General features: G+C 39.7%; 1 protein-coding gene across 2 annotated transcripts in view; it reads left to right on the forward strand.

Moving 5' to 3' along the window:
* LOC124798282 (S1 RNA-binding domain-containing protein 1) overlaps positions 1 to 20,116 on the forward strand; it is a 240,498-nt gene that overhangs the window by 47,630 nt on the left and 172,752 nt on the right. For both annotated transcript variants that reach the window (XM_047261605.1, XM_047261606.1), the window contains 2 exons: positions 556 to 661; positions 7,121 to 7,747. In XM_047261605.1, coding sequence (XP_047117561.1) covers positions 7,127 to 7,747 — 621 coding nt within the window. In that variant the 5' untranslated portion in view covers positions 556 to 661; positions 7,121 to 7,126. The remainder of the gene's footprint in view (positions 1 to 555; positions 662 to 7,120; positions 7,748 to 20,116) is intronic.

The raw sequence follows: 20,116 nt of genomic DNA on the forward strand, positions 1-20,116 counted from the left end.
TAAAGAGTGGTACTACTGTACAGTGAATGATGGAAAACAAGTGATTTAGAATGAATTTTGTTGTACACTGTAGCAGTGTAATGGAAGGGTTTGGATTCTGTGACTGACTGGAGAACGTTACCTGCCATTACGTAGCGTCAACTGCGAAGTAAACAGGAGGTGACGTTACGAAATGGGGGTGTTTTTTCATGGTTAGGATGTAGTCCCTGTATTGTGCTTAAGAAAATGCTCAACACGGAAGGATACGACCACATTTTACATCATTCTGTACTGCATATAGTAGAGGAGCATGTCGGAGATGATGATTGATTGTATCAGGGTGACAATGCCCTCTGTCATAAAGCAGTGTCCATAAGGTAGTGGTTGGTGGACAATAACATTCCTGAATTGGCCTGAATGGAACACCTTAGAGATGAATTAGAGCTTGATTGCTTCAGACCCCAGTGTCCAGTAGTACTTCTTTCAGCCCCTTATTTAGTGTAAGAAGCTTGATTGCGAAATGTATGTTTGCTTTACTTTGTGTGTTAAAGGATGCTGATTTGTGTCTCTTTACAGGGCTCCCGATCGAGACAGAAAACTTTACTCATACTTGACAAGACTATTTCAGCAGAACAGATAATGGAAAAACTTATGAAGGAAGTACAGTAAAACACACTGAAAGGTAAGTGAAAAAAAAAAAAAAAAAAAAAAAAAAAGGTTAGGTATATAGCAGCAGTTGTGGTGAACTCGACTAACTTAAGGCAGAAAATGAATGTTGTTAATGGTCTTAAATAAGGCCACTTTGATTGTAATAATAATGTAGTATCTTAATTGGTGTGATTAGGCCTTGGAATATTATTCTACTTTCACCCAAGTATAATGCAACATGAGTTATGGATGCTGTTTACCAATGCTCGGCTGTGTTATTGATTATAGGGAAGCTCGTGTGGGAAAACTGTTAAATTACAAGGACACAGAATGGCTAGGCAGTACTTACCTACCTCCAGGAGGCAGAATTTATAATGCTGTCGATAGAAACATTTAAAAGTAGAAAAAGTATTTCAGTTATTTGGAATGCATTTGTTCCAGCCCAAAGGAGGGAAAAGGGATTGTTTGGGGAGTATTGGAAAGGAGGGGAAGATCACTCAGACCCCATGTTGAGAGGAACCCACCTATTGTGAAGATGAGTGAGGCAAAGGTGAAGGGGGATTTGTTGGAGGACCCAACATTGTATTAAGGAAGAGGAAATCTTATGAACAATTACAGAAACTGATAATTGTCAGCAAATCATAATGCACAGTGGTGATTCAGAATTTTTAATGCAAAACTAGAAAAAAACTAAAAATATTTTTTCTGTGGGAAACTTGTGGCATTATGACTGAAATTTCAGAGGACATGCATTTGTTGAATCTGCTGAAAACAATAATATTTTTGTCTTTAACACATTCTTCTAGAAAAAGATGATCTGATGTAGAGCAAATAAACAAAAATGAAATTGACTCTATTTTAACAGAAACTGAACAGGAACCGAAAGTCTTAACCACTTTAGGATTGCAAGTGAATGGAGTTTGGTAAGAAACAGTAAAAATTGACAAAAAATCCAGGCAGAAACAAACTCATAATGTAGGGAACCTCAAATATAGATAGTTAAAAGTTTGAGTGCATATTACCAGATCAAATTAAAACTCCAAGTTTAGCATCTTGGAAAATGAAGATTAAAACAACGTAGATGAAGGCTCACTCCACAGAACATTTTCAGCTTCGCATTCTGACCTTGGTAAGTAATTCTGTGCAGTCTTGACACAGTGTCGTTCTCTGCCAGTGGCATCATTCAGATGTGATAGAGAGGAGCAGGGAGTCAACACACCACTTCCCACAGCCATTGTCAGCTTAGCAGAGCCAAGAGCTGCTATATTTCATTCAAATAGCTCCTCGCTTTGCCAGAGTGCACCCTGTGCCAGTACTACCATCAAACAAAAATCACTGGCACTATCAGGTATTGATTCGAGGACCCCCACAAGGTGGAAGTCAGTCAGAGGAACTCCCAGCTACAGAGATGTACACTGTAGTGTTCATTTTTGTTGAACATGATTCAGTTAATGAAGATCTAATATTGTTTCTTCATTACCACTCAGTCACTCAACTGTGCCCGTGAATTCAGCTGTGATAGACTTCATCTCTTCCTTGCGTAATTATTGCTGTAAGGAAAAGTAATGCTGCTGCTTTACTTCTCTTGAAGAATGTGTGAACACCTTTTATTTATATAAGTCACATATAGTGCGTAAACATAACAACATCAACTGGATAACATCAGATTTTTGTCAAATCATAACATCCAACAACAAACATCTCCATGGAAGTATATCAGAAGAATGAATGAATCTGAATGACATTTCATTGACATTAATTTTGTCTTAGTAAAAATCATATCTATTGTCAAAGTTATAGAAGTGCTCTGAGGACTTTGACTACTCTAGATTAGGCTAGCAATTCTAGGAGGTTGTACACTAGTATTTGTACAGGTACTTCCTCTCTCGAAGTTACTGTGACCATCGTCCCATCTGGAAGATTCACATCGTCCTTGGAATTACACTGTTCTACAAAAAAAACTTTTTTTCTATTTCTGATAAAAAATATTGTGATCCTAGTTGTATTTTGAGTGCTGAATTGAAAACTGTTTTTGGTTTTTTTCTGTCAGGGATAGTTTATGAGTAATCGCAATTTTATTTCTCTTTTCAGTTTCTGATATAGTGCAGCAAACGTGAGGTGAAATTCAACAAACAAATGTACATCTTTATGATGTTATAAGTTCATCACATTAATGGAGGGTGGGATCTAACATATAACACAGTAAACTTTGTGTATACACTTTGAAGCATTTATTTGACATGAGAAATTACAGAAAATTGACAAACAATGAGCCACTGCCTTGCAATGCACATCACTTTTTTCTCTTGTATTGTAAATCTTTCTTCTCTCGAATGATATTCCAGCAATAATCTGCTAACATAGAAGGTACCCACTTCCCTTCATAGCGCCTTTCTATGGTAGAAATGTCTTTATGGAATCTTTCCCCATGTTCATCCGATACGTCACTACAACTCTCTGTGAAGTAGTCCAGATGAGAGTCCATCATATGTACCTTCAAAGACATATTGCACCCCAAATCCTGATATGCTTTGATCATATCCTTCACCATTGCTTTGTAGTTAGTAGCTCTTCTTCTTCCGAGGAAGTTTTCTGACACCATCTTCAAACAGTCCCATGCAGTTTTTTCTTTATCAGTTAAACATGCTTCAAAATTTGCACCTTTCTGCAGCTCCCTGATTTGTGGGCCCACAAATACACCTTCCTTTATTTTTGCAGCTGAAAGACGAGGGAATTTGGTAGCTAGATATGCAAACCCACAGCCTGTTGGATCCATGGCCTTCACGAATTGTTTCATCAGGCCAAGTTTGATGTGGAGCGGTGGAAGTAGTATATATTCAGGAGCTACCAGACTTTCACGTTGTACATTCTTTTCGCCAACTTTCCATCTTCACCTAGGCCATTTCTTTTTCACGTAGTGAGAATTTCGGTCTCAACTATCCCACTCGCAAAGAAAACAGGCATACTTTGTGTAGCCTTGTTGATTTCCCAGTACCATAGCAATTACCTTGAAATCTGCACATATTTTCCATTTATGTTCATTGTCTTTTAATGAATTTAGCATCCTTTGTACGAATTCGTAATTAAACCTACTGGAACAGAGGGTATTTTATTTCCGTTATGGAGCGAAACACCCTTCAGACTTGTTTTCGATGCATCTATGAAAAGTCTCCACTCCTGTGAAATACAAGTGAAGTTCAGCATTTTCATGAGGCCAGAAACGTCATTGCAAAATGTCAATGCTTTGTCAGTTGAAAAATAAGAAATAAAGGCATGTTCTCTGTGCCTGAACACACTGATTTTAGTACGTTGGTGCAGCAGATTACACTCTTGTAATCTTGAACCAAGCAGCTGCACCTTTTGTTTACTTAGTCCTAGATAACGTACTAAATCATTTAAATCTGCCTGTGTTAACAAATGTGGTGATGACTCACTTGTGCAATAATATAAAGAATCATCATCTGTGATTTCTTCAGTACTACTTATTTCACTGTCACTTGCAATTTGACCTCGAGCTCTTGAAGGTACTGGAAGGATGTCGGAATGCTGCACTGGCATTCTCACTGAAGGCAGATCTGGGTAAACAATGTGCCTCTTTGACTTTTTGTTTGTAAAACCCTGAATTTTTGTTAGACAGAAATAACAATCAGTAACATGGTCCTTAGGCTCCCTCCACACCATGGGAACAGCAAACAACGCCACATTCTCTTTACCTTTCCATCACTGAATTAGTTAGCAGTAACATGTAGCACAACAGAAATGTGGTACCCATTCTTTATCTTGGTCTCCTACCTCTACTCCAAAGTAATGTTTGTATGCTTTCTTTATGACTGAAGAAATGCTCTTCCTATTTCTGGCAAAAATGAACTTCCCACAGATGTAGCATAAGTTGGCTGGCTTATATCGACCTCCATGACGACATGGCATTTCTGCAAATTTAAAAATACCACTTTGGTAATACACCTGTATTAAATTAATAGAAGGGAACTAGAGGAACGCTGATGTGTAAAAACAAGCAGTCATTTTACCTTCAGCACCAGGCTCAATCAGTTTACACACAGGAACTAAAAAATTCAACCATGCTCGGAAATATGACAGACAGTTACTTGTCAGCCAAAACACCCACTCGTTAAGACTGACACAAATTGCGGCTAACACCACTGTTGTAAACTCGATGCACCTGCCCCTAGGAGACGTGAAGCTTTACTGCCGAGGCAGCGGCCGGCTGTTGCCGTTCGAGTTAATGAGATGTTTCAGGTGGTCTTAATGCCATAGGTGTGGCGGGGGATAACCTAATGATGTCTGATTCTTCCCACCTGCTGTTGCACAAGAAATTATCACGTTCTATCACTATTGGATGCGGCACCATACCCGTATTTCTCTATAACATCTCTGTGTTTGCCATGAATTGAGAATATACATATATATGCATATTACATAAAAAGTATCCCTGACAATGATATTTTGTTTACATATTTGAATTTCCCACGGTAAAATGGTCTAGAAGCACATACTTTCATATCAGAAATAGAACCCATGTCGAACAGTGTTATTCTCAACATGCAAATAAAATACGAATCCAGATAATATTTGTACTCTCCTGTATGATAGCTTGTTTTATGGCTTTAATATGTAGGGATAAAAATCAGTTCTGCCTTGGTGTTGTTTAACCCAACCCAAATTCATTGTCTTTTTTTTCAGTCATATTGTGATGTGCTTAACCATAGTAAAATATGGAAAAATAATTTTCGTAAGGACCTGGTATAGTTGTCTTGGGTTCTACGTAGAGTACTTGGTTATTGTAGAAAAACCTTCAGTAAGCTGTGATCAGACAAAAAGCAAAATATTGGGATATTGCTTAAAATTAAGAAGAAAATAAGAAACATACTTTCTTATCCACGTCTACTGACAAATTATGTAATTATGGGTTAAAGAAATGAAGATTCCGTTAAGTGCGTGAGGAATTGCATATTTTAAACAGGCCTCCATTCTAAGTAATTTTTAACTGGCATGGTGCCAACTGGACATATGTGACCTTTGTAATGTTTGTGTAATAATTTATTATGTCAACAATTGCTTAGATATGTAAAAAAATATTCACATTGCCAGTTTCGGCAAATATTTGCCATCTTTGGGTGTGCTTAGTATTCAAAAAGCTTCATACAGATAAACAAATATAGCAGGCACTTCGAACATCTTAAAAGTCATTTGACGTTTGAATGAATGTACGTCATATTGTTGCCTGATAAAGATAGCATTTTGTCATGACTTTGACATTCAAAGTTTCTACTATATTTGTTAGTCCTTATGAAGCGTTTTGTGGATTAAGCATGTATGAAGATGGCAAATATTTGCTGAAACAGATAACATGAATATTTTTTATATCTAAATGATTGTTGACATAATAAATTATTATACTCTATTCATACAGTGAGAGTATAAGTTATGATAAATATCAGTGCATTCCTGTCAGATGCTAGGCTAGCAATAAGAGAAAAACAAAAAATGTAGTGAAGGGAGTATGTTTCTTCATAGTGGCAGTTTTACCTTAGGCACACTCATCATTCTTCAGCATTTGGTTTCTTCTGGGCTTTTGATGGGTACCGGGAGTGTGAGAAAGTTTGTTTATAATATTTACTCTGTCATCTGGAGTCTATAACTGCACACAGTCTCGTAGCAAAGTGCAAATATGCAGAGTCATCAGAAATTATAGAGTTTAGATTGAAGTACCCTTATACACTTTTACAGCCAAGTACTAAGTGTATTGAATTAGCACAAAAACTGCTTATATCGAACGAACAAGGATTTCGTGTACCCTACACTGAACTACAGTCCCTTGGGTATACAACAAATAACAGTGTGTGTTGTGACTCTGCCAAAAGTGCTGATATTGATCTGATGCTAATAATGATCTGACATTGAAGTTTTATATTGTCCATTGGAAGACCATCTATCAGGTTTAAGCAAGTAATAGTGTGATGGAAGTTTGCCAGTTGAGTTGCATTCGAATGGGCCTCATATTTCATCTCACTGAAATGTTAAAGATGCATATGTTTAAAAACTTGTGCAATAGTCATCCACACAATGGCTTGGTGGCGTTGGACTATTGTGGCAGTCCATTACGATCAAAGGGTTAATGTAGCTTCTGACAGATACTTCACTTTGTTAATGTTTACCTTGCATTCCACATCCCAGGTCTCCTCCTTCAGGATGATGTCAGCCAAACAAGGTGAACTGAGTACTAATAGATTCCAGTTGATAAAATTTCGTATTCCTCAGTTTTTCTCAACATTACTCCTAGTCTCTTTTCACTGATAGAATATCGACATAAGGCTTATGTATGTGTAAGGTGTTCCTTACACATAGTCTCTGGTTGATCTTAGTAAATATTTTTCGTGGACAGAAAATAATCTTGGCTCTTTGCTATTCTCTATGTCTGATGTACTTACATGCAGTTCTTTGGGATTTGCTATTGAGCTTTCTTTTAAAACAGGTAAACATGGCTGACAAGGCAGTGGTGATCCCTTCTGATGAGGATGACGATGACTGCATCCCAGTGCCTGCAAAAATTGTCAAGATTCCAGAAATTCTTTTGGATGATGAGAATAAAGCTTTTACACGGACAAAGACCGTAAAACGTTATATATATTCCTCTGATTCTGATGATGAGGAACAGGAAGTTGTTAAAATTAAAAAGAGAAAACATTCCAGTAGTGATAGTGATTTTGCACCTGTTGATGATGATAGTGATGAAGACACAGATAATGGCAGGAAGAAAGCGAAAAAAGGCGTGAAAAGTAATGCCAAAGAACCAAGCTTGAGTAAACCCAAAAGGAAAGTGAAGGCGGATCTACAAGAAATTTCACCAAAAAAGAAAAGAAAATTGGAACAGGGGACCACTAAAAAAACTAATAAAACTGTAACCAATAAAAAGCAGAGGGTAACAAAAACAAAGACAAATGTTAAGTCAGAAGATTTACTTTCAGAAGTCACTGTCAAAGAAGAAGTGTCACAATTAAATGACATAGAAGAAGTGAGTGAGGTCATAGAAGATGTTGATGAAAAAACAGATGTGAATAGTAAAACCAATAAACCTAGCAGCAAGAAAGCCTTACCCAAGGTATGTAAATTCTTATCTCTTTTACTTTTCTTGAAAATTGTGGACAATGGTGTGTATGTGTGTGTGTGTGTGTGTGTGTGTGGGGGGGGGGGGGTTGCAGGGTAAGGGTAAGTAACCATGTGTTTAAATTCATCTCATCTCACTTCTGTTCCACTTGTGCTTGTTTCAGCCCTTTCTTTCCTATTTCTCTCTCTCTCTCTCTCTCTCTCTCTCTCTCTCTCTCTCTCTCTTTGTATGACTTTCTTCTACAATGTTCACAACCTTCTTTACAGGAATAGACTTATGGACAGACACAACACAACATGCCCTAGGTGGTGACTCACCAAAGGCACAGAACTGATTTTGGCTACCTGCTAGGGAAATTTTGATAAAGCCAGCCTGCTATCTTTTGCATTGTTGCCTTACTAATTATTCAGCATATAATGACAGTTGCAATCTCAGCTATCTTACAAATGATATATAATGTAATATACAATCTAATAAATAATCTAATAGATAAAAAAATCTCATATCAAAAACTTGTGGTTTTCATTGATTTTCAAATGCTGTAGTTATGTATAATGAAGTGTCGTCCAAAAAAATTATAGTATAATCCATCCATACATAAGACAATGTTCGAACCTAGTCCCCATGTTATTCAACGTGTACCTTGAATAAGCTGTGTAGAAAACCGAGGAGAAATGTGGAAAGAGGATTAAGGCAAAGCTTTGAGATTTCCTGATGATGATATTTATCAAGATGATAATTGTTGTGGTCTTCAGTCTGAAGATTGGTTTGATGCAGCTCTCCACAGTATTTTATCCCGTGTGAGCCTTATCATCTCTGCCTAACTATTGCAACCTACAAAGTATATCCCCCCTGATTCATTGCCTGCTCATTAGGTATTCAATTTGCCTATCTAACCTTCAGCATTCTTCTGTAGCTCCACATTTCAAATGCTTCTATTCTCTTCTTGTCTGAACTGTTATTTGTCCACGTTTCACTTCCGTGCAAGAGAACATTACAGACAAGTATGAGGTACATGCAGTAAGTAATGAAATATTTTTTCTGAAAGCAGGTTGGTTTTATTCAGGATTCCAATACTCCATATTTTTCCCCACTCTATTGGCAGAAAAACTCTATTTTTCGACATAATCTCCATTCAGTGCGGTGATCTTTGCACCTTACTGGGAGGCCTTGTATGCCTCTGTGGTACCACTCTACCGTGGAGGGGGACATCAAACATAATAACCCTTTCAGAATCCCAGAAGACTGTCGTCATGACTTGACTGGGTGAGTGTATGGCTTTGAACTTTTTCTTTGGAGGAGAGGTGGTGTGGCACTACTCCATGGATTACAATTTTGTTTCCAGTTTGAAGTGATAAATTCATGTTTTGTTGATGATGTTCAACAAAAAATTGTCCCTCTCAGACTTGTAACATGCAAGCAATTCCATACAGATGGTTCTTCGCTGCTCTTTATGGTCGGCGAGGAACTCATTGGGTGCACACCTTAGAGTACCCCAAATAGTTAACATGTGTGCCAGCACTACCAACAGAGATATCCAGTTTTTACAGTGAGGTGTTTGATTGTGATCTGTCAGTCACATTAAATGAGACTGTCCACATGTTCCAACATTGCAGGAGTCCCAGTTGTGTGCGGCCAGCTGTCACGCGGTAGATTGTGTTGACAGATGCCTCGCCCGATGACTCACCGTGCTTTTGTTCTTTGTAGATATTCTTCGGGCACCTATGAATATATGCGATGCTCTGGTTTTCGTCCAAAAGAAACTCAATGACAGGTCTCTGCTTGGAACGCACCTCCGTTACAGACGCCATTTTAAAGGTTAAGTATAGTGGTGCTACCTGTCAATACTTCGTGAAACTACAGGGCCTGAAGTGGGAAATATTCCATGGTGTCCCACAACAAATTCTGTACTTTTCAACTAAAACTGGCTGAGAAAGAAATTGTTATTTTACATGAGTGTCCCTCATATCTTCAGGAGATTCTTCCTAACATTTAAATTCATCCTTGATCTTAACAGACTGCACTTTGTATCCTCCCTGTGTTGGCTATCATAGGTTACTTTGCTGACCAAATAACAAAACTCATCTATTACTTTCAGTGTCTAATTTCCTAATCTAATTCCTTCAACATCACCAAATTTTATTTAACTACATTCCTTTACCCACATTTTACTTTTGTTGGTGTTCATAGGCTACAAGGCTTGTCACACAGCTTTCTCAACCACTGCTTCCCTTTAGGATCATGTCATTTGACTTGTACAATGACAGTCTGCCTTCTGTACAAGTTGTAGATAATTTTTCACTCTTGTATTTTAACACTGTTACCTTCAAACTTCAAAGAAGAAAGTCGAGTTAAAATGTAAGAAACTATCCATAAATCTGCAAATGCTATAATTATAGTTTTGTCTTTTTGCAATTATCTTCTAAGGTAACTCATTTTGTCGATATTAGTATGCAAGTTCCTACATTTCTCTGAAACCCATAATGATATTCCCCAAGTCTTTCTGTTCTTCTGTAACTAATTTGTGTATTAAAATTGTAAAAGGCTTTCTCTAACTCTACAAATGCTAATAAGTTAGACTGCCTTTCTTCAGTGCAACTTCCAAAATAAGTCACAGGGTCAGCATTGCCTCACGTGTTGCTACATTTCTTCAGAACCCATACTGATCTTCCCATAAACTTGACTTCTTCCAGTTTTTCTATTCTCCAGTAAATAGCCATGACATTTTGTAGGCTTTGGTTTAATTTGATTTATGTGAGAAGCCCAAACACAGTGTTCTTAGCGTGCTGCTGTGTGCACTGAAATTAAGTTTATTGTGCACTTTTCCCCCTTATCATCTAGTAAAGCCAACCCTTTCGCTGTTGTGGAGTTGTATACACATTCTACTCCACCGTTCCCCAGGTGCTGTGGACGTTCATGTGCATACACATGCCACTTAGGTTTCCCTACAGTGCTATTGACGTCTGTATGTGTCCTGAGCTGCCACCCTTCCACTGCTGTGAACGAGTTGTGTCCATGTCTGATGAATAAAGAACAGAGTATTTATCATACAACGTATGTGCCTTTTTGTGTCATACCACTTGGAAAAAAACTCATTTTAACGTCGTGGGTCATTTATGAAATTTGACAATTGTTTTGACCATATAATTCCTGATTCACAGGGATGGAAATGGGTGCATCATGTGCAACCATCCATTGGTTATAAAAATCAATGACTTGCGAACAAAATGAGATACTGTTTTTCTCTCAATTTTAAATAAAATTTTGTTATCTTATCTACATTTCGTGTACTTTGTATGTGCTAAAATCAACCCTATGCAGAGTTTACTCAATGCATTTTTACTGCTGAAAACCCTTTTATTGTTTCATTTGATGCAGCACAGTAACTATGCCATAATGAAGAGAAGTTCAGTCCTTTATTAAAACTGAATGATAAATATTTCATAGTGGCCAAAACACTGTTTATCAGCACAGGTGTCAGCACTGAGTCAATGACCCAAATATTCTGTAGCGCACTTTCATTCCCCTCATTGCATAGTCTACACTTATTGTCTTCTTATTCTGTACTCATTGTGTGCAGATGTTTCCTGAAGTTCTCATGGCCTGTTATTAGTCCTACCCTCAGTTTAGTCTGTCTCCTGTTCAAGTCAAGGTTTGCAGAACTTCTCCTTAAACATGTCTTTGGCATCATTAGCTTGCCACGTGTTTGTTTTTTGAGCTTAGTCCAATATTCTGTTTGCTGCTTCCTGCTCTAGCAACCTAGTTTTGATTTTTAGCATTGCCTTAGTGATGGTTAAGACAGGTTCCAGTCCAACAAATGGAGTCTTCGTTCCTGTCCTGGCCAGCCTCTCAGCTTGTTCATTACCTCAAATTCCTGAGTAGCCAGGGACCCACAGCAGGTTTAACCTGATGCTTTCCTACCCTCGGAAGTGATTCATGCCATCCAGCAACAATATTTACTCGCCAGTACTACTACAGTGGCACTCAACTGAAGATGGCCAGAAGACTCTGCGCCGAAATATCGTGGCAGGACGTTACTGATATCCGGCAGTTCTCCCGTGTTTTTATGGAACAACAATATTCAATTTTGTTTCAGAGGCTGATAGAAGTGTCAGAGCTACTTGGCTATCTGAATGGTTTTGTCACAAGATTAGTTAATAGCGTTCTGAACTGAATATGAAGCACTTACAACTCAGCCAGTTACAGATATGAAATATTAATTCCAGCAAATCAGGAACACCATTTATTTTAGGATAAATCAGGTCACAGTAGCACAAGCAGAACAATTCAAACATATTATGAATGAATGAGACAGAACAATTGTTACAAGCATATCAGCCAAACTTGATCAATAACTAAGGCAAGGTTTTGTTGGAACAAAACAGTCATAGAGTGTCACACTCCTGGTGGCCACCACGTGAACTTTTTTGACAACTTAGCTGAACAAATAAGCTAATGACTCGTTATCAGAGGGTGCTGATGTCTGCCGCTACACCATCCTCCTTGGGAAGAGTGGAGCATCATCCACGGATCGCACCAGGAAGTGAATGTGCCATGCAGAACAAGTTTGGCGCTCTGGTTGAGCTTCTGCTTCCAGTGGAGGTTTTTGTACTCACAGCACACTGTAGCTGGTTGCATTAAGCATGCATTTGTGGTAGTTCTGGCAACACAAAGGCTGGTCTATTTGCTGTTAATTGAGGTATGTATTGCTTTTTTCACTTGTGCCAATGACACAATGAGGGCATGTGTACGGAAGTGTCAGTGACTGTTTCATTCCACCTCTGCATAACATCACGTGTTTACTAGTCTGTAATTTGCAGTGCACAAAGGTTTGTGATACCCCTTGTTTCAATGCTGCAAGTGGTCAGATTTGCATCTTTCGCCCTCTCCGTTGAGAAATGAAGTCTGTTTGACTGGTATCCTCCATCGAGACCAAGTGTGGATCATGAACTCACCAGGAAGCCATAGTACTTCTCCATAAACTAGCTCAGATGATGAAGAGTTCAGCTTGTATTTGCAAGTGTTTCACAGACCAAGCAAGACCAACAGTAAAGTTGTTGCCCAATTTGACTTGTGACACATTAGTGCAGCTTTTAATGAATAGTGCTAGTGTTTAGTCATTCCATTACTTGCTGGGTTGTGTATGGCACCGCAGGATTTGCTCAGCTGGTCAAATAGTTGAGATTCGAATTGTCAGCCGTGGTCTGTTGTGATGTGTAGCGGACAACCGAACTGGGATATTCACTGCGAAACAAAGGCAGTGCCTAGTGTTTTGCACTGAGTTAGAGTTGACTGGTATGGCTTCTGACCAGCAAGTAAAGCAGTTGATTGCTGTTAACAGATATTGTTGGCCATTTGAGGGCACTGACTGTCCTACCACATTAGTATGTACAAGCACAAATCATGCAGTTTTGTCTGGGGAATTTTGCACAGGTTCATGTACATGGCAAGGTACTTTGCTACACTGGCATTGGACACATGCATGAGTCCAGGTTTTACAACCTTTCTGTATACCAGGCCATACAAAAGACTAGCGAACAGTTTCACTGTTAATGTACAACCATGACAACATAAATCGTGCAGACTCTCGAAAGCGTGTCTATGGAATGAGGAAGGTAGAAATGGATGAGGTGCCCCATTCGAGACTTTGCAGTTCAGCTGTTCATGGCAGAAATGTCGTACCAGTTTCAGCTGAAGGTTGTAGGAAGTGGCTTTCAGCAGATCCTGAAACTCCTGGTCTGACTCTTGTGCTTTGGCAAGTTGAGTAAAATCCACTGCGTCTGTTATACTGTTTACACGGGGTAGACTGTTGGCTACCCTTGTCATTTCCTGATTTGTGGCATATGCCAGTGCTAAATTGAACAATAAATTCCAAATTACTGTATTGTCATGGCGAGCCTTTATCCTTGTTCTGCCTGAAGACGTAGATGAATGGTTGTGGTCTGTGTAAATTGCAAACTGCCTCGCCTCCCACTGTATGCAAAAGTATTTAATAGATTGGTGAAGAGCAAGTAGTTAGAGATTCTGTGTGCTCCATTTTTGTCCTGGTGTAGAGCTTGTGCAAGTAAAATGCAAGTGGATGCCACTCTCCGTCTTTGCATTATTGTAATGCTGCACTGATGGCAGTTGGCTTTTATCTAACACCGGTGTGAGAGTTGCTTCTAATTAATGGTGCATGAGTAGTGCTGTTTTCACTATAGTTTGATTGGCTGTGTTGAAATCAGTGCTCATAGCTTCCTCCACAGTACTGGTATGTTTCTCCTGAGTTTAGGGCCAGGCAATGCTGTGGTTAGAGGTTCTTGAATCCCCCGGCAAAAATTGAGAATTCTCAGAAAGTAGTGCAGTTCTTTCGCAGCTTCCAGCATTAGAATCGTCAATATTTCTTCTACTTTTTCTGGAAGCACTAACAATTCTGCTAGGGATATCAGGTGGCCTAAAAAAGATATCTGTGGTTGTCCAAAAACACACATGGCAGTATTTAACACAATCCCATATTTGCCCAGTTGTCTAAAGATTTTGACTGAATGCTGTTGGTGTTCCTCTACTGTGGTTGATAAAACAAGGATGTCATCAAAGTATGCGAAACAGCATGACAAACCTTGTAGCACTGAGGCTGTGTACCTCTGCAAGTCTTTGCAGCATTTCTTAAGCCGAACGTCATGGACCGACTCTCAAAGAGGCCAAATGATGTAATAATAGCCTTCTTCAATACATCCTCTTCTGCCACAGGAAGTTGCGTGTAGGCCGTGGTGCAGTAGTAGTCTGTGCATGGTCGCCAAACACCATACTTTTTGACGCCAATTGTAAAGGTGACTACCAAGGGATACTGGAGGTGCATGCGATGCCTTCCTTCAATGTTGCATTGAACTCTGCTTTGACAGTAGCTGAAGCAAGACATCTCGGCCTTCAAGATGTTAGTGAGCCTGTGGTGGTGTTAATGTAGTGCACAATGCTGTGATGTACTTTTTTCGGAGCACCTGGGAGTTGCTTGATGTGATACCTGGGAACTGCACGAGTAACTCCGCGTATTTGCTGCCTGTTGACTGGAAAAGTTTGCTGCCATGCACAGCTGCACTGCATAGAAATGGGGCAGCAGATAGACCGATGATGCTGTCTCCAAGGTATATGTTGGCGATGTGTGGCAGCAGATGATAATGTGCGAGAAAGTTAGCACCAATTATGGGTTCTGTCACATCTGTTTTGGTAAAAGTTTCAAGTGAAGGCATGACAAAAACCTAAGTCCGGTTCTGTGTGCTGCGTCCTGTAGGTCACTATGGATTAGTTATTAGCTGCAGAGAGGCAGAACGACATTATCAGCCGATATATATATGCAACAGAATCTATGGAAAAATAGTTAAATCAGGTCCTGTGCCCAGTAGGAACTTCCACCCTGTCTTCCTGGCAGCTACAAAGAGATGTAGGGATGGCAACTGACAATGTGGTGCGCCTACTTCCATTTGCTATTGCTGTTTGGGCAAGTGTATGGGGAAGTGCATTTCAGCACCTTGTCACTGAACTTCTGATGATACCAACATATATCGTGCTGTGCTGCCAACTGCTTGAGAGTTCTTAGGGGAACAACTTCTGGATCTTCTTGGGACGTGGCACGTTACTTTTTACCGCCCTGCCAATGTCCAGCAATGTTCATTTGTCTGGCTAAAAGCTGTAGTAGAAAATACTAGACCACTACTGTCAACTGCAGGTTCCAACATACATAGAATTGTCCAGTAAACGGGATGTGGCTAGTACTGAAATAAAAGTTTTAACTTGGCAATGTAAATTTTTAGGTGTATTTTTACGATAAAGATTACAGTTAATACTGCCAAGTCTGTACTAATTACCGATTAATTTTGTGTTCTACTCACAATTTATTAGTACCATAAACTGACTGCACATTTAATTATAGTAAATCCCCTGTATATTTTAACTGGTACTTCGTGAATAAACAAAACAATTTTCATTTACTTCTGTTCTTCTTCACTTATACAACACTCACACTGCTAATTACTACACATATAAAACAATTATAATTATGCAAATACATTAAATATTAGTCAAACATAACTTTACAACATTGTTTTGACTATGACTGCTAGCACTGTCCGTCAACTGCTGACCTCTGCTGCCTACTAGTACAACTACGTGCAGCTCTGTAACTCAGGTCTATGTCAGCGGGTTACATCTGTCGATGACTCATGCCTATAACGATATCGTCTTAACAAGTGACAGGAGCGATGTGAAGGCGCTTCGCCTCATTCTGCAAAAGTGTCAGATAGTAGCTGGCTTATCTGTTTTCTCAGTGTTTCAACCTTGTTTGCGAGGCTGTCTTAATTCACATGTGTCGCTATCGATGCACTGTTGCAAGTCGCCACTGATGAACTGCATTGGGATGGCGTGGTCACATCCTGAATTCTATCTGCTAGGCCCATTACAGTTTGTTGTGACATATCTGTCAGGGATGCTATAATGGTCTTTATTTTAGTTGCTGGCATGCTGCTCCACAGTGTGCTTAACAGCGTATCTGGTATGGTGCATGCAATGACCTTGCTGTGCAGGTGTTGAAGGTACAGAGATGTTGAAGGTACAGAGACTGCTTTCTGTCCCCAATGTCGTCCTGCATAAGTACTTGCCTCACTCACTCTTCCTGTGAATCAGCTCTATGTAGAGCCTCTGATAGAGTCTCCACAGGCTTGAGTACTATGTCTTGTACTTCTGTGGCATTACAATTGTACAATTTCCTGATGACTATCACGAATTTTGTGAAGGCTGCTTTTACTCTGGTGCGGAGAAAACGTACCTCAACTTGAGCAAACCATAATGCCGGATTGTGTGGCCAAAGCAGAGGTAGTCGCACTGCGAGCCTTGATATGACTGGTATGTCTACTATCTCAAAAAATTCTTGGATCTTGAAAAATCGCTCATCAGTTGGCTGTATAGCATTTTATTCTTGCTGGCTGTATCACTTCGTGGTGACCACTGTTGCAAGAGCTGTTGATAGCCTTCCAAACTGAGTATGAATTGCTCATAACTCTGCCAGATACAGATACGAAATATTCATTCTGGCATATCAAGTACAACATTTATTTTAGAATAAGTCAAATTACTGTAACAGAAGCAGAACATTCCAAATATATAATGAATGAGGCAGAATGATTTCTACAGTGTAGGTGCATCAGTCAAGCTTGATTGGTAACTAAGGAAAGTTTTCATCAGTCATAGGGCATCACACTGCAGTTCAAGTGGTTCAAATGGCTCTGAGCACTATGGGACTTAACGTCTGAGGTCATCAGTCCCCTAGAACTTAGAACTATTTAAACCTAACTAACCAAAGGACATCACACACATCCACGCCAGAGGCAGGATTCGAACCTGTGACTGTAGCGGTCACACGGTTTCAGACTGAAGCACCAAGAACCGTTCAGCCACAGCGGCCGGCGTCACACTGCAGTGAAGAGAAATTTAATTATAGTCCTCCCGGTAACCAACACACGAACATTTTTGACAGCTTAACTGAACTAGTTGACGACTTGTTATCAGAGTGTGTTGACATCTGCTACTACAATGCTGTGACCCTTGTAGCACCTACGTATATTCTCCTTCACAAACATTCTGATAACAAATATCTCCACTGGAGTACTGTGGCCATCTTCTCTTAGAGAGATTGTGTTCTATAGTCTAGGCTGTATCCCGCATGTACCAGTCCCAGCCTCTCCGTCTGTTTTTGATCCATCAATAAACCAGGTTATGCATTCTGAACAGTATTTTGGTTCATTCTTTCACTACTTCCTGCTTCTAATAGTTACATTTAAAGGTTTTTTGAAGCAGCTGGAATTTATTGTATAGTCAACCAGCATTTTCCCAACCATTGCTATACTTTCTATGTTCATATGCTAGTATGGGATTTTAGATTTGTTAAAGGTTTCTGGTATTTTCCAGTTTTTAACTGGTATGCCCCTACCATGGCTGCTATTGTTGCCCAAAGATGTAATTGGGACATCTCCAGCATTGTCTCCATTCCAGCAATGGATATACCAGTAATTCTGCCTTTAATGGCTAGGCAGGCCAATTGATGTACCTTCCCAAGTTCCTTAGAAGCAACCTACTGTTCTACTTTATTCCACCATACTGAAGCCCCATAAATTATTGTAGATGTTATTACATATGTATATCCACTACATGCTATTGGGGCTTCGACCACAATTTTTACCACAGGCCCTTCTAGTCAACATGGGGGCACCTCTTGCCTCGGAACATATATTCTTTATGTGAGCAGTCCATGTAAGTTTCTCTTTCAAGATTACCCAGTACCTCATTACCCCCTCTTCTGGTAGAATTTTGTCGAAGATCTTAAGATTCCAGTACGTGTGATGAATGTTTCCTCGTGATCAGTGTTAAGAGAGCATGAGTTTTCTTGGAACTATCCATTAGATCCTGTTTCGTGCACCTCTTTTGCATAATGCACTTTAAACATTATACAAAACTGGGGTAGGAAACATTGTTCTAACCATACTTACAATTTTACCAAGAATTACTATGAGTAAATCATCTGTGTATCCTTGGCCAAAGTAATCTCTATCATTTAATTCTTTGATGAATTTATTCACCTCTAGGTTCCATAATAGTGGCGACAAATCCTGTCCTTGCAGACACCCCCTTGTGATGTTGATCACCACAACAATTTCCTGGAAGTGTAGAGCTTTTTTCACTTTCCCAGCAAGGTGATGAAGTCCTGTGTCACAGGGTTTGGTTGTTATGCATGTTGGTTTTCAAGGGAGAGGAACCTCAGTTAACTTCCATTCCCAACATACACATTAACCAGTTTTTGTGAAGTCATTAGAAGAAAGGAGTAGTGATTCTTAGCCTTGGTGTGATCATATCTCCCTTCCCTAGCCTTGGAAGGAAAACAACCTTCACTGTCCTTCAAGCATAAGGAATGACATCTGCTACTAGATTGATTCTGAACTGTCTACATGGGAGTCTGATTAATCCCTCTCCTTCTTGTTGCAGTAGAGCTGGAAACATTCCCTCTGGGTTTGGTGACTTGATCAGGTGAAATAGTCCCACCACCCACTGGATTTTCTTGAAGTCAATATATTTTCTGGTAGATTCCCAGTTCTGCCATTGGTACCAGTATCTCACAGGGACTAAATCTTGGTATGTATAATCTGCTATAGTGCACTGAGGGAAAGGAATCTTTAGGGACACATTCAACATATCAAGCACTTTCTATGTGTACCCACCAGCCTCCTTCCTTAGAAAGCCTCCTGGATTTGTTGGTATTCCTGTGAAAATTTTGTGAAGGATGGCTTTGACAGCTGACCTTCCACTTTGTCACAGAGTACCTTCCATGATGATAGTTTTGCTTCCTTAATAACCAGACTCTCTCCATGTTTAGCCCATTGTCCTTTCTTTCTTGCAAATTTGAACAGTCTTCTTACCTGCTTCCCTTACAATTTCAGATTATTGTTCCACCAGGGTACATTCCTGTTTGTGTACTTCTTGGTGACCTCCATATCCTCAAGATCTGTTGGTTTGTGTTCAAAACTTAACGGTAGATAAGCATGGGTTTGGGTCTTTCCTGTATGAGTCCCAATCTGTTTCCCTGGAATTCCTAAAGGCCGTGGTCTGTTTAATACCCATATAAACCCCACACTTAATGGAGGGGTACATGTGTTCCATAAGGACAGCTCCAGTGCCACGTGTCGTCGTTTGTCTTAACTACCTATTATGAGGACCCAAAAGTTATGTCAGTTACTTCCTCCCTTCTATTACTGAAAGTAATTTACCTATCCCTATTCAAGATCTGTGAATTACTCTCCAGTAGGTATTCCAGTAATTCCTCTCCTCTGCTGTTGGTGTCACTGATACCACACACGAGGTTGCAGGCATTAGCATCACAACCAACCAATTCAGCTGCAAGCAACATGCCTACCAGTCTCCTCACTCCCTGGGGAAGAAAAGTACTGTCCTCTCAAGGAAGATAAGCTGAGGCCAGTACAAATTCCCATGTTTCTTTCCTCACACTGTTTCATCCTAATTGTCACTAAGTGCTGGAACAGAAGTTCACAATCATCGTGAATGAAATTCCATTTTGACATAAATGCATGCTCTTGGGATTTTTAGATTCCTAGTGTAAAACAGTTTACCCCCAGTTCCTCCAAGGCCCCTTTATATAAATGGGTTCTGGGAACAGGGCAACATCCACCTCTTGTCTTTGCAGAAGGCCACTCAAGATGCTAACTTGCCCCCTTACCTTGTTGCAGCTTCATCTGCAATGCTTTTAGCCTCCAACTTGCATTAATGGTCATTTCTGATGCCTTTAATTACCATGATAGTAACCTACAAGGACCCTAAGTACAATAT

The sequence above is a fragment of the Schistocerca piceifrons genome, chromosome 5 (assembly GCF_021461385.2).
Source record: "Schistocerca piceifrons isolate TAMUIC-IGC-003096 chromosome 5, iqSchPice1.1, whole genome shotgun sequence".
Lineage (NCBI taxonomy): Eukaryota > Metazoa > Arthropoda > Insecta > Orthoptera > Acrididae > Schistocerca > Schistocerca piceifrons.